This window comes from Schistocerca serialis, chromosome 4 (genome assembly GCF_023864345.2).
Source record: "Schistocerca serialis cubense isolate TAMUIC-IGC-003099 chromosome 4, iqSchSeri2.2, whole genome shotgun sequence".
In the NCBI taxonomy this organism is placed as follows: domain Eukaryota; kingdom Metazoa; phylum Arthropoda; class Insecta; order Orthoptera; family Acrididae; genus Schistocerca; species Schistocerca serialis.
In genome coordinates this window covers 365,191,153-365,206,920 of record NC_064641.1, presented here as the reverse complement: position 1 = coordinate 365,206,920, position 15,768 = coordinate 365,191,153, and the positions used below count along the sequence as shown (strand labels likewise).

Below are 15,768 nucleotides of genomic sequence, written 5' to 3'. Positions count from 1 at the left end.
GTGTTTAAACAAATGTCTCTCGAACAGAATGCATTTTTCATCTTATTAAAGATACTTCTGGCCTGTCCTATTCTCGATTTAATTTCTTCTGAGCTTTCAATCTCCTCATTTACAATTGTTCCGAGATATTTAAATTTACGTACTTGATCGACTCTCAAAACCAGTGTACATCGTATTATTACACGTAACTGGTTCCATCCTTACCATGTACACCTACATCAGGAATTGCATGGGAATGATTTCCAGAATCGTTTACAGTTCTGTCAAGAGGGCACAGCAGCATATCCTCACCAACCCGAACTTCTTTTCCAATGTTCTATTTACTGATAAGTGTTCCTTCTCAAACAAAGGACAGGTAAATACAAGGAACATGCATTATTGGTCCAGCGACAACCAACGATGTCTTAGGTGGAACATTAGCGTCAGTGGAGAGTTAAAATCTGGTGTCGGAGGCTTGGTACTGCAATTATTGGCCCTTATTTCATCAATGGTAGCCTAAATGGCACAGCGTATGCCAACTTCCTCAGATGAATTCTTCCTCCTCTTCTGGCTGAAGTGCCGCTATGGACCAGAATGCATATGTGGTATCAATATGATGGATGTCCAGCACATAATGCCTTGCTTGCAAGTTGTGTTCTGAACCAAAGGTATCATGTTAAATGGATTGCGCAAAGAGGAACAGTTACTTGGTCTCCTGATTTAAATCCTCTGGACTTCTTTCTTTGGGGATGCATTAAAGGCATTGTCTATTGTGATATTCCAACAACTCCAGAGGACATGCAGGAACATATTATGCATGCTTGTAATTCTCTTCAGCAGGCAACACTGGAAGCAGTAAATAATTCTTTCATTCAATGAGTGCACCAGTGTATCTGTGTCCAGGGTCATCACTTTTGAGCACCTTTGAATGTTCTACTACTGGGCAATGGTACAGGAGAGTCAAAGTCAATTTTGTGTTATGCTTTTACTTGGTTTTCATTTGTTTTTTGACAGCTCCAGCAAATGGATGAGTTTGTGATCCTGGACTCAAAGTCCGTGTTGTGTTATGTGATTAATATCATTGTGTTTCACTGAATGATACACTGTGATATATTTTTGAATAAGTCTTTAGGAGAGGAAATGAATTACCAAATAAAAAATACAGGGTGCCATTTAAAAAAGTCATACCGATGTTCATATCTTTGTAAAAACCAAAGCTACAATGTGGGTTGTTGTGCTGATTGATGTCCCCATGACGGCTAAAGAACATTTGCTTGAAACGTTTTGTAATTTGCATCTGTACAAACAGTTATTTAGTGTGGTAAAGATAAATGGGAAACACTATATAGAGTTTCTAGAAAAATCAGTGGTAATATCATTTCCAAGAATGATAAAATGTACCACGACCTTTTCTCTACCCAGTAAATATTACAACAGCAAATAATGAATCAGATACAGTCAAAAGGAAATTTTCCTTCCATTTTCAACTAAATTTGATAGATAGTACATTTTCCTTGTTCTTGGAGACGGGTTTTTCTCACTGTGCTTCCAAAACGAGGGTCTTACGTACTCAAATAATCATGTAAGTATTCAGATTAGTAATATCGTAATGAAGGTGTTGAAGATTATGAACCAAAAACCAAGAAAATTCTCAGTTGTTACCAGTGTGGTTTCAGGAGTTTTTACTCATTGATTAATAATCAGGATGAGGCTCTACAGCAAGTCTTCTTATGCAGACAACTTGTAGTAATCCCTGTCCCCCTCTACATCTGGGGCATAACATCATCTGAGAGTGCCATGAATGTGGATTCCATGGTAGACTGTCAATATCCTTATAGTTCTCTTCAAACATTTCTATAGGTATCACACTGATCACAGCAGAATTGTCCCCCTCTTGGTTCTGTTTTGTAATAATCATTATTTGTGACTGTTTAATAGAATAACACCCAACATAAGAAGCTCTGTATAGCACTCAAAGATATGTTTTGCTGTTTTCTGCTCCACCTCTGCACTTTCCAATAACAGCAATCAATTGCAACTTCTACATCTACATCTACATCTACATCTACATTTATACTCCGCAAGCCACCCAACGGTGTGTGGCGGAGGGCACTTTACGTGCCACTGTCATTACCTTCCTTTCCTGTTCCAGTCGCGTATGGTTCGCGGGAAGAACGACTGTCTGAAAGCCTCCGTGCGCGCTCTAATCTCTCTAATTTTACATTCGTGATCTCCTCGGGAGGTATAAGTAGGGGGAAGCAATATATTCGATACCTCATTGAGAAACGCACCCTCTCGAAACCTGGCGAGCAAGCTATACCGCGATGCAGAGCGCCTCTCTTGCAGAGTCTGCCACTTGAGTTTATTAAACATCTCCGTAACGCTATCACGGTTACCAAATAACCCTGTGACGAAACGTGCCGCTCTTCTTTGGATCTTCTCTATCTCCTCCGTCAGACCGATCTGGTACGGATCCCACACTGATGAGCAATACTCAAGTATAGGTCGAACGAGTGTTTTGTAAGCCACCTCCTTTGTTGATGGACTACATTTTCTAAGCACTCTCCCAATGAATCTCAACCTGGTACCCGCCTTACCAACAATTAATTTTATATGATCATTCCACTTCAAATCGTTCCGCACGCATACTCCCAGATATTTTACAGAAGTAACTGCTACCAGTGTTTGTTCCGCTATCATATAATCATAGAATAAAGGATCCTTCTTTCTATGTATTCGCAATACATTACATTTGTCTATGTTAAGGGTCAGTTGCCACTCCCTGCACCAAGTGCCTATCCGCTGCAGATCTTCCTGCATTTCGCTACAATTTTCTAATGCTGCAACTTCTCTGTATACTACAGCATCATCTGCGAAAGCCGCATGGAACTTCCGACACTATCTACTAGGTCATTTATATATATTGTGAAAAGCAATGGTCCCATAACACTCCCCTGTGGCACGCCAGAGGTTACTTTAACGTCTGTAGACGTCTCTCCATTGATAACAACATGCTGTGTTCTGTTTGCTAAAAACTCTTCAATCCAGCCACACAGCTGGTCTGATATTCCGTAGGCTCTTACTTTGTTTATCAGGTGACAGTGCGGAACTGTATCGAACGCCTTCCGGAAGTCAAGAAAAATAGCATCTACCTGGGAGCCTGTATCTAATATTTTCTGGGTCTCATGAACAAATAAAGCGAGTTGGGTCTCACACGATCGCTGTTTCCGGAATCCATGTTGATTCCTACATAGTAGATTCTGGGTTTCCAAAAACGACATGATACTCGAGCAAAAAACATGTTCTAAAATTCTACAACAGATCGACGTCAGAGATATAGGTCTATAGTTTTGTGCATCTGCTCGACGACCCTTCTTGAAGACTGGGACTATCTGTGCTCATTTCCAATCATTTGGAACCCTCCATTCCTCTAGAGACTTGCGGTACACGGCTGTTAGAAGGGGGGCAAGTTCTTTCGCGTACTCTGTGTAGAATCGAATTGGTATCCCGTCAGGTCCAGTGGACTTTCCTCTATTGAGTGATTCCAGTTGCTTTTCTATTCCTTGGACACTTATTTACTTTTAAGAGTTTACAAAAGTGGGATGGTACTAATAGCTTTAAGTTCACTTTGCAGAAACCAGCTTGTGTTGATGTTAACAAGTCTCATGAAGTTTTTGATCCGTCTAAGCTCGCAGTGAGGAATGCTGTTTTGAAATTTAAAAACACTGTGAGTTGCTAGAGACTCACTTTAGCTTGTAGACAAAGTTACTGCACACTTAAGAAAGTTGAAACTAAATGGCCTTTATGCACTGAGTTTCATAGCCTCACCTTGTGGGTAGCAGATATAGTCCATCCGCTCAAGTTCTAAAAGTCATTGTGCAATCTCAACTTGTGATTACAGCTGGGCACCTTATGGGTCAGTAATGTCTTTACACATTCAAATGATTGACATTGTTCCCCATGAGAGAGATTAACCCTAGGACCAATGGCGGCGACACAACATTTTATTTAAGTTACAAAATAAGTAAGACAAATTTTGAACACGAGTAGCAGAAATACTTCTTTTATATAAAACAAACAATGGGAAGTCCAGGATGGAATAATGACAATATTATGAAAAGGCTAGATTGCTACCCACTGTATAGTGGAGATGTTAAGTTGCAGACAGGTACAACAAAAAGACTACTAAAAAATAAGCTTTCAGTCAGAAGTCCTCCTCCTGAAATTGGTTGGTCATCTGTGTGAGATGCATTTGCATGAATCTCTGTGTGTGTATGTTGTCTATTTCAGAAGAAGGCTTTCTGGCTAAAAGCTAACTTGTTTAGCAGTCGTTTTGTTGTGCTTGTCTGTGACTATAATTTTTAAAAAAATATAAGATGTTTTCCACTCAATGAGGCCATCTGGTAAAGCAACTGTATGTAGAATATTTGAAATAAAAACCGTCTTGGTTGCGGTTTACTCTTTTACTAGCAATGCATTTCATGTTCATGTAGCGTCTCTGGATTATCCTAAAATTTTCCTTTTTCAACATTTTAAAGACCATTAAATCTCTCTGTGCTAGACTGAAGCATGAATCCAATCAGATCAATCATAATGACCTTTTCCTTTTACATTTTAAAAACCTTAAAACAGGTCTGTGTTAGATTGAAGCACATTACGAAAATGTAAAAGGAAAAGATTCCTGCATATTCATCTGATTGTATGCATGCTTCAGTCTAGCACAGAGCCATTTAATGAGTTTTAAAATGTTGTCAAAGGAAAATTTTGAGGTAATCTGAAAATCCCTCACAAAGGCAAAAATGTCTGCTTGTGTCTGTGTATGTGCGGATGGATATGTGTGTGTGTGCGAGTGTATACCTGTCCTTTTTTCCCCCTAAGGTAAGTCTTTCCGCTCCCGGGATTGGAATGACTCCTTACCCTCTCCCTTAAAACCCACATCCTTTTGTCTTTCCCTCTCCTTCCCTCTTTCCTGATGAAGCAACTATTGGTTGCGAAAGCTAGAATTTTGTGTGTATGTATGTGTTTGTTTGTGTTTCTATCGACCTGCCAGCGCTTTCGTATGGTAAGTCACATCATCTTTGTTTTTAAATATATTTTTCCCGTGTGGAATGTTTCCCTATTACATTCATTATATGAATTGATATGTGTGCAAGAACATATCACCCATAACAGCCCATATTTTTGATAGGTGGAGACCACATGCCTACGTTTGGTGATAATAGATGACTGCAGAGATTCTGATGTCCCATTATTTGAACTGACATTTCTGCAGTTGCAACTGAAACAGGAACTTGGTGGTGCTGGAAACTCCTCTTTCTGTCTATGTGGTGATTATTACAACAGGCTCTTGTCTGGATGGGAGCCTTTCCTTGAACCATGGGGGTAAGTAACAAGTACCTTTACAGCTAAATAAAAACATGAAGTGTATATATAAACAAAAACAATTATATATTTTTGGGGTAAAAATGTGTCTAATATATAATGTAATATAAAAATATAATATAATGTAATAGGGTTGGTACAAAAAATCTACTTACCAAGTGGTGACAGGAGAAAATGCATATAAAGTTTAAAGAAATGTGCAAGCTGTCGGAGCCAATGGCTCCCTCTTCTGGCAGAAGGATTGAAGGGGGAGGAAGAGAGAGGAAGAAAAAGGATTGGCGAGTTTTAGGAAATGGGGAAAATTCGGAAAAGTCACCCAGAACCTTGGGTCAGGGCAGACTTACTGGACAAGATGAGAAGGAAAGATGGGTTGTTCGCGACAACTCCAGATGAGATTTGAAAACCTGAGGGCTTAAAGGTGGAAGCTAGGGCAGTAAGCAAAACAGAGATTTTTGATGGAACATTGTGAAGGAGTTACGAAGAGCGGAAAGGTAAGTGCATTGTATGTGATAGGCTTTATTGGAGGGAGGGGAGGGGGATCTGAGATAGACAGGTCAAAAAATAAAAAGATTTATAAAACTAAAAGGGAATGAAGAAAGGAATACTTACTGAGAAGAAATGCTGAGATTGAGGAAATTAAAGAAAATGACTAGTGTAAATTAAGGCCAGGTGGGTGGCAAAAACCAAGATCATGTTCCAACCTTTGAAGTGTTGTGAAACTTGTGTCTGGGAGTAAGAATCCAGATGGCACATGTGGTGAAACAGGCACTGAAGTCATGACTGTTTTGTTGCTGGGCACACACTGCAACAGGATATTGTGTGTTGCCAGTTTACACCCTCTGTCTATGCTCATTCAACATGTTGGATAACTTGGTGGTAGTCATACCTATGTAGAAGGGTGAACAGTGTTTACATAACAGCTGATACATGACATAACCTAGATGAAGTAGCTGACAAATATCTTTAAGACCAGGATAATACTGAGTGATGAGAATTGTACTCCTGAACCCTTTTTTTTTGGAGGGATCAGCAGTACCAGGATTGGATGTGGTGGCCTGGGAAATCTAATTTTCAACTAGATTGGTAGGGCAATTATGCCCAGTGAAGGCTCAGGTGAGAATGATGGTGAACTGATGTAAAATATATGCAGCTGAACAAATAAATTTGCCTCGGATGTCAAGGCTGTATGGGAGAGGTTGTTTCACATGGAAGGGATGGCAACTGTCAGAATTTAAGTACTGGAAACTTGAGATTGGAGTATCAAACATATTAGGAAAAGGATAGACTGCTACTCACCATACAGATGGTGCAATGAGCTGCAGACAGGCATTACGAAAAGACTGTTAACACATTTAGCTTTCAGCCAAAACCTTCTTCAAAAAAGAAAATACACCATTCACACAAGCAAGCACCTCATACATGCATGACTGCTTTCTCCAGCAGTTCTGACTACATTTCTCTTCTCATTTAGGTAAACCTCTGCCTTTTCCTCATGTCCACTTTTGTTGTGCAGTTGATGCTAAAAAATCTAAATTCCTCTCTAACCACTTTATCATTTAATGCATACCCTTTGATAGAGCTAAGGAAGTTCTTCCCTGCTGCTTTTGTGTGACTTTTGTCTGTTTCGGGCATTACCCATGTTGTACTTCTCTAAGGAACTACCCACCAATCATAATTTTATAAATTTGAATTGATTTTCCATTTTTGGTTTCCTTCCAGATTGCATTTAATTGTTATGTACATTGTTTGGGATTTGTGTAGTTTTATACATGTATTATCATCATACTGTTAACTGATATCATAACCTAAATAGCTAAAATGAGAATTTGTTTTTTTATCTAATGTGTTATATTTCTATGACTGCAGTGTTGTTTTTTTAGATCAGTAAATGTAGGTAGACTATATGTGGTTCAATTTGTGAATAACATTTGCACCCTGTCTTCTACATCCTCTGTAACTATAATGTCAAAAGCAAAGCATCTGTTGGGTCCCCATAAGTTTCACACAATACTTGAACAACAATGAATGGGTTGCAGTAACTCCTTTCGCAATTTCAACGGAATGAGAGAGAGAAAACTCCTTGACTGTTTAAGGACAGTCTAGTGGAGTGGATGGATTTGCCAGGCCCAAGAAACCTGTTGTAATAGAATAAAGTTTCTTGGCTTTAATCAATTATTGCTCAAGTGTGAATAATATGTACTGCTTGAAACATTTTTCCCTATTTGGAGAGTTATCTTAAAATTGTCTGGCTTTTTGCCTAGTTATGCAATAGAGACAAATGCGACTCACATTTGTTCTACTTCTATCAAATCTCTGCTACTTCTCATAGAAGTGAAAAGAACTGATGTCCCTTGTTCTAGGTCCATTGTGTGAGCTCTGTTACTTTTAGGTGGCCCAGTATTACTCATCAGTCCAAAAAATTCAAGACCTAGTTGATTAATAGTACTGATCTAATTCCATACCACAATACAGTCCCTTCCACAAATTCTTTCACCACTGTCTCAACACCTCGATATTCTATTGGATCACTGATGTGACCTTACTTAAGTCATCTTGAAATGTTAGTATGTGCATGTTTCCTGCTTTCATTACATATATAGAATAGACCCTCTATATTGATACTGCATTTCTCAAAGTCCATTTCTCCCCTGTCTGTAATCACTAACAGTACTTTCATTTTGCTGTGTGTGAAATTACTTTTCTGGCAAGTGTTACAGGTTCGAATCTACTGTAGGATATATTTTTTCATTTGTCTCTCTGTTTTATACTATTTATGCGGTCTAACATCCTGTGATCGCTTGGTGCCCTTCTAATTGATTATCATGCATATCTTTCACGTTCTGTGGCTGTTCATCCACACTAATTTCATTGCTCTCTTCCAGTGTTCGTGTGTCTACCATTTGTGTGGCTCTCTTTCACTGGGCTGTATTTTAATTATTGCATGTGCACATACGTAAATTTTCTCATCATGTACACATCATCGTACAGGTATTCCTTGGTCTTCAACCACAACTTAAACAATTGTGACAGTGGGTCTTTAACACTGAAAATACAGGTCAAAGGCTTGTAGTGAAAGTTCTTCAGTACACATATTGTCCGAACTGCTTCATAGCCCACAAGGTTGCTAAGCATTCTTACTCAGTCGCAGTAAACTCTTATCTGTTTTTAATGAGTGACATCAAGGCACATGCTATTAGCAAATCTGCACCAAACTTTCCGTGTGACAAAAACAATTGTAACACTTCTCCTCTGGCATTGATGGTTACTACAAACAGTTTTCCAAAATCAGGGTAGCTCAGTATCAAGGGGTTCACCAATTTTTCTCTTAACTTAGAACGCTGCTTGCTGCTGTTTCCCCTCTTGTAATTTAATAACATGTACAGGGGATTCAAAATCTGGCAAATTTTTGGAATGAACTTGCTGTAAAATCTTGAGAGTCTGAGATACCCTTCTTTTTTCTTTGTTGTCCTAGGGACTCGTAAGTTTTTGATTTTTTCCACATCTCTTTCATTCACTTCTATCCTTTTGTTCATTAACTTGTGCCCCAAAAATAGCACTTCAGACCTTAGAAATTCACACTTACTTGGCTTGAGGTTCAGCTGGTGCTTCCTTGTCCTATCGAAAACTTCTTGCAACTTCATTTTCTCATTTAGTGAGTTTCTAACAAAAATAATAATATTCATATATACTAGACGTTGCCTATAACCCTGGCATAGGAACATTTAGTAATCTTTGGAAAATGCTTATGCATTTCTCAATCCTGTGGACACGCTCTTGTGCCCATAGTGCTGGAAATTTGTACTAATTGCTGTTTTTTTTTTCCATCAGTATTTGGTGATTTCAACTAGCAGAGAATAAAGTGGGAAAGTACATTGCTCTTACCAGCTGATCCAGTATTTCAGTGATAAATAATAGGTATGGGGAAAGCCTCTTTGACTGCTATTTCATTCACGTTATGGTAGCCCTGTCATCTTTATTTTACTCATCCATTAGCTCTCCTTTTTTTTTGACAGTAATAACACTGGCACATTGGCTTTCATGAATTATGTCTTCTTCCAACATCTTTTCTGCCAGTTCTTGTAAAACTTTCTTCTGTGCCTAAAGTACTCTGTAAGGATATGCATTTACTACCCTTCTAATATGTTCTGGTAATACTGAAAGGGCATACTTCACTGTTCAGTATGGAACAACTTGTTACCTTTCATGTAAAATGTATCATGACACTCAGTACAGACATTTTCTAATTTGATAGTTAATTGGCTTCAGTTGTAATCAAAACTCTGTGATTGCTTTTTGATAGCTTTATAGATAAAACCTTGTTCTCAAATTTGACAATAGCTAAAAATGGCCACATTCTTGGTTATAAGGACATTTCTTCCAGAGCTGTGCTAGATATATTAAGAGGTTTGATATTTCTCTAATAATCACCTCTAATATAATAAGATTATCTGTGTTTGCTACTCTCATTTTCCTACTTTTTTTGTATTGCATGTAGCTTTCTGTATTGCACTTAATTAAAAAAAAAAGCTCCACACTAGTCCTCTTTATTTATGAGTTTCTATAACGTAAGGTGTGTGACTTCATAGTTGAGTGCCAGACTACAGTTCCATAGGTCGTAGGTTCAACCCCCAGGCAGTCTAAGGATTTTTCTGTCATTTATTACATCTTTCACCTCTGGTTGTGTTTTTTAATCTGTCAGAAAGGCATGCCTGTTACATTTCTGTCGCAGTGACTGTGAAAGCTTGAGTACACACGTGTACTGTGTATTACCATGCAGGTAATGATGTATTATCTGGAAGAAAGAATGAAAAATTAACTTACAAGGAACCCTGGATTATTATTATTATTATTATTATTATTATTATTATTATTATTACCACCATTATTTATTATTAACAATAATTAAAAAAAGGTTTTACATACACAAGCTTTCAAAGCCTATGGCTCCTTCTTCCAGCAGAAGGATTGAAGGGGATGGAAGATGGGTGAAGGGAAAGGAACTGGACAGGTTTAGGAAAAGTCACTCAGAACTCTGGGTCAGGGGGCCCTTACTGGACGTAATGAGAAGGAAAAACAGATTGTCGGGGACTGCACTGGATGAGATTCGAAAACGTGAGAGCTTAAAGGTGGGAGACAGGGTAATATACATTGTATATAACAGAGGTGGGAGGGGATGGGGAAAAATAGACAGATCAGAAAATTAAAGATGTAGCAAAATGGAGTGAAGATCGGAGTAGTTACTATGAAGAAATGCTGAAACAGAAGAAGTTAGGTAAATTAAGGCCAGGTGGGTGGCAAGAACCGAGGACATGTTGTAGCATTAGTTCCCACCCGTGGAGTTCTGAGAAACGTGTCTGGGTGAAGAATCCAGATGGGCACATGTGCTGAGATAGACACTGAGGTCATGGCTGTCATGTTGTAGAGCATGCTCTGCAACAGGATATCTTGTATTGCCAGTATACTCCATCTGGCTATGCCCATTCATCCTGACAACTTGGTAGTAGTCATGCCGATGTAAAAGGCTAAATAGTGTTGAAGTAATAGCTGGTACATGACGTGTCATTTCACAGATGGCTCTCCCTTTGATAGTATATGTTTTGCCAGTTACAGGGCTGCTATAGATGGTGATAGGAGGGTGCGTAGTGGAAATCTTGGAGTGGGGACAGTCACCAGGGGTAGGAGCCATAGGGTAGGGAGGTGGGTGCAGAAAGAGCATAGGGTCTGACAAGGACATTGTGGAGATTGGGAGGGCGACGAAAAGCTATTCTAGGTGTGGTGGGCAAGATTTCAGACAGAATGAATCTCATTTCAGGGCATGATTTTTAGGAAGTCATTGCCCTGTTAAAGTAGCTGCTTAATACATTCCAGACCAGAATAATACTGAGTCACCAGTGGTGTGCTCCAAAGTTGTTTTTTGAGAGGATCAGCAGTACCAGGATTGGCTGTGATAGCTAGGGAAATCTGCGTTTGAGCTTGGCTTGTGGGGCAATTATGTCTAATGGAGGCTGATGTGAGAATGGTGGTGTATTGCTATAAAGAGTCGGCATCCGAATAAATATGTTTGCCTCGAATGCCAAGGCGGTATGGGGTGAGTAAAGTTTGACATGGAAAGGATGGCAGCTGTCAAAATGTAAATACTGTTGTTTGTTAATAGGTTTAATGTGGACAGATATGTATAGCTGGCCTTCGGTGAGAATATCATTATCAAGGAAAGTGGCATGGGATTCAGAATAAGACGATGTGAAATTAAGTTGGGAGAAGGTAAATTTTAACAGTTGAGTTGGAATCACAGGGATGGGATCTTGATGGCAGATGCTGTATGTAGAGGTGTCAGACAACTGGCATAGACCTTCACTAACATACTTCTGTCAATCAAGTACCACAGTGGTAGGTCCTTTGTCTGTTGGGAAGATAATGATGGAGTCATCAGCATTTGGGAACGCAAAGCCTGGAGTTTTGCAGAGGACAGATTAGAGCCATGTTGCTGGGAGCTGAAGAAAGATTGTGAAGCAATACTGGATGTGAGAAATTCTCGGAAGGCTTGTAAGGGATGATTTTGAGGTAGTGGTGGTGGATCAAATTGGGATTGTGGTCAGAACTGTTCAAAGCTGGGTTCAGAGCCAGGTTTGTTGTTGGAAAGGTTTTGGGACTGGGTCGCAAAATGATATTTCCAGTTGACAGTGTGGTTTAGATACATTGATGACCTCTTTGCCATGCCATCTCTGGTGAAGCTGACCTGTTTAATTTCCTGGAATGTCTAAATACCTTCTCCCAATTAAATTTCATATGATCCTGTTTTGAATCCCATGCCCTCCAAAAAACAACTTTGGAGCACTCCACTTGTCACTCAGTATTGTCCTGGTATTGAATGAATTAATCAGCTTCTTCAACAAGGCCATGACTTTCTAAAATCATGTCCTGAAATAAGATCCATTGTGTCTGAGATTGTACCCACCACACCTAGAATAGCTTTTTGTCACCCTCCCAATCTCCGCAATGTCGTTGTCAGACACTATGCGTTTTCTGCACCTCCCTACCCTATGGGTCTTACCCGTGTGACTGCCCCTGCTGCAAGACTTGCCCTATGCACCCACCTACCACCACCTATAGCAGCCTTGTAACTGGCAAAACATATACTGTCAAAGAGAGAGCACCACTTGTGGAATGACACCTGTCATATATCAGCTCCGCAATGTCGTTGTCAGACACTATGCGTTTTCTGCACCTCCCTACCCTATGGGTCTTACCCGTGTGACTGCCCCTGCTGCAAGACTTGCCCTATGCACCCACCTACCACCACCTATAGCAGCCTTGTAACTGGCAAAACATATACTGTCAAAGAGAGAGCACCACTTGTGGAATGACACCTGCCATATATCAGCTGTTACGTAAACATTGTTTGGCCTTTTACATTGGCATGACTGCCACCAGATTATCTATTAGGATGAATTGGCAAAGGCAGAGGGTGTATACTGACAACACGCATATCCTGTTGCAGAGCATGCTCTTACAATGTGACAATGGTATCCTCAGTGCCTGTTTGACCAGACGTGCCATTTGGATTCTTACCCCAGGCACCAGTTTCTCAGAACTTCACAGGTGGGAACTAGCACTACAACATGTCCTTGGTTCTTGTCACCCACCTGGCCTTAAGTTACATTAATTTCTTCCACCTCAGCATTTCTTCATTATAACTACTCTTTTCTTCACTCCACTTTAGTTTTCTACATCTTTCATTGTCATTTTTCACTGACCTCCTCCCACCTCTGTTATGTACAATGCACTTAGCTTTTCATTCTTACTAACTTGTGTGCAATGTTTTAGCAGCAATCTCTGTCTTGATATTACCCTGTCTTCCACCTTTTAGCTCTTGGGTTTACAAATCTAGTCGAGTGCAGTCCTCAACAATCAATCTTTCCTTCCCATCCCGTCCAGTAAGTCTCCCCTGACTCGGGGTTCTGGGTGACTTTTCCAAACTCTACCCCTTTTCGTGAACCTCTCCATTTCTTTTTCATTCACCCCACTTCCTTTCCGTTCAACCTTTCTGCCGGAAGATGGAGCCACTGGCTCCAAAAGCTTGTGCATAGTACAACCTTTTGTTTGTATGTGTGTTCTCCGGCTGCTACTCGGTGAGTAGATTTTTTATGTATCCAATTATATTACATTGTAAAAAAATGATTATTTTCATTGTTATATTACCAATAATTTGACTTTTTCTTGCCTAATGATTTCTGTTTATCTGTGGCTCTCTCTCTGTTCCTGTGCGTATTGCTTACTAGCATTTATTTTGTCAATGACATTATTTTCAGGTGTCAGTTAACATGGAATCACTCTCCATCATCACCCTCCTCACCAAGTCTGTTAGAGAACAGATTAAATGTGAACATAACTTCAGTAGATATCTTGAATGTAAATATTACCAGTACTATTGTAGACTTGTTCAAGACTGTTAAAGAAAATTGGATGCTAGATTATGGGAGTACGTCACAAGACAGGTGAACTTGACCTTGAAGTTGATTTTTCTGGAATCCAATTTCCATACTCCGTACTTTATTACAACTGAGAGTGTGTTTTTGTTCCAGAGTTGACTTTTATTCCAAGAATAGCCCAGCTGGTTACAGACGCCGCTCTCCTTTTGTACCATATGCTGTACACAACAAGACAGGCTCGACTCTGTGGTTCCATACTCACGTCACGGATATAGAGAAGTAATATATATGTAAAATATTTAGTCTTCATGTTAAAGATGGAGCTAGCATTGAGAATTAATTGTTCATTTAATATACAAAGTGACAACAGAAATAAAACTGATAATGAATTTAGGATCTCCCAAGACACCTGTTGTTAAAGTACATTGAATACCACAATTAAGCAATCTACTGAATAATAAGATAGTGAGGAATAATTTTCCTAATACCACCAGAGAGTCAATGGTGGTGAAATGGCTGAATAAGATACTCTCAGTTTTCAAGCAGTGTCAATTATGTTAGCATTTTCAAGTTTTCAACAACTATCACTGGCAGTGTCTTCAGGAGTAAAATGTCAGGAATGGCTAAGTGTTGCAGTTAAGTGAGCAAAGGGGCACAGTCAATGGCTTACTAGATGTGGGTTGAATTTATACATGTGCAGGAAGACATGTCAAGCAGTGTCAAGTCCGGCCTTTCTTAGGACTCTACAATGTCACAGACACAATGTTCAAAACTGCCATTCAAGCTTCCTGTACCTGATGATCATCACTCTTTACTTTTGCTCAGTAAAGGTAGCATATTGTGTTCCTGGCAGGTGGTAGTGGTCCACAAACTTTTTGATATATAGTGTATAGATTAACTGTTTACTTAAGTGCTTATGTGTGCAGTGTTACTCTGGGCTGTGACAATGATGAGGCTTTAGGCTAATGGCTGTGCCACCTCTCGTATGAGTAACATAACCTGAGATCCCTGAGCATGCTGCCTCTTCTGATGTGATGTGCTTAACCGGGGTAAATAGCTGAAAATGTGAGCCACCTCACTTGTTAGTACTGGGGCCAATATTTCTACAAGGTCTGGTATTGAGAAGGGGTAGGGCACCTCATCCAGGATGTGGAGAAGAGTGTCAACCACTATTGAATGTACTGGGTGCATCCAGCGGCAGCTGTCAGGTAATGGCTCATATTCACACCTGTGATGCCTATTGCCTGGGTTCGAAGGCCATCATAAGTCCCATTTGGAATATGTAGCATTGTCTTATTGTGTGGTGCCGGGTGGAAGGTTTAAACCAGATGCTCAATCAATTTTGCATAAGTCTGAAGTGCAGTTTTATTGACCAGTACTAATGAATAAAGATTTTTTATTTATTTATTTATTTTATTTTTTATTGGGGGTGGGGGTGTTTAAATAAACCCCCCTGTATACAAATAAGCAGGTAGATGTTCTACTCAAGATCCGTGAGTGCGTCACCTGTAGTTGTTTTGGAAGAGAAGAAATATCCATTACATTTCAGAAAAGGAAAACTGAAATATCAGATTGTTAAATTGTCTTTTTGCATTTGCTTTACTGAAGTCTACAACACAGTTTCTTCTTTCAGTTGTAGCATTTATGCAAAAAACAGTAGAATGTAAAATATATGAGTGCAGAATTGGAAGTAAGTTGAAGTGGTCAATCTGTTGGTTTAGCAGGTTATACTCTATATTAAGTATCTGATTTACCTGGCTGTCTCATACCAGTGTTTTATTTTTGGCTGCTGGAACAATAAAACATACATGTGAGTGGAGAAAAGGTTTATCAAAACAACTCTACATAACTATAGACTTTTTCCACTTAGATGAGTTTTATGCGTATCAAACAACGTCTCTGTAGAAATCAACATGGTTTTCACAGTACTTACTGTTTTTAATCCAGCTTGTTCTGTTCATTCATCATATCCAGGAAA

At 39.4% G+C, this 15,768-nt stretch overlaps 1 protein-coding gene across 1 annotated transcript in view; it reads left to right on the top strand.

Moving 5' to 3' along the window:
* The window catches only part of LOC126474166 (intermembrane lipid transfer protein VPS13D), a 525,388-nt gene that overhangs the window by 315,867 nt on the left and 193,753 nt on the right, over positions 1–15,768 (top strand). Inside the window, exons 40-42 of the mRNA XM_050101624.1 lie at positions 5,168–5,361; positions 13,671–13,856; positions 13,944–14,069. Coding sequence (XP_049957581.1) covers positions 5,168–5,361; positions 13,671–13,856; positions 13,944–14,069 — 506 coding nt within the window. The remainder of the gene's footprint in view (positions 1–5,167; positions 5,362–13,670; positions 13,857–13,943; positions 14,070–15,768) is intronic.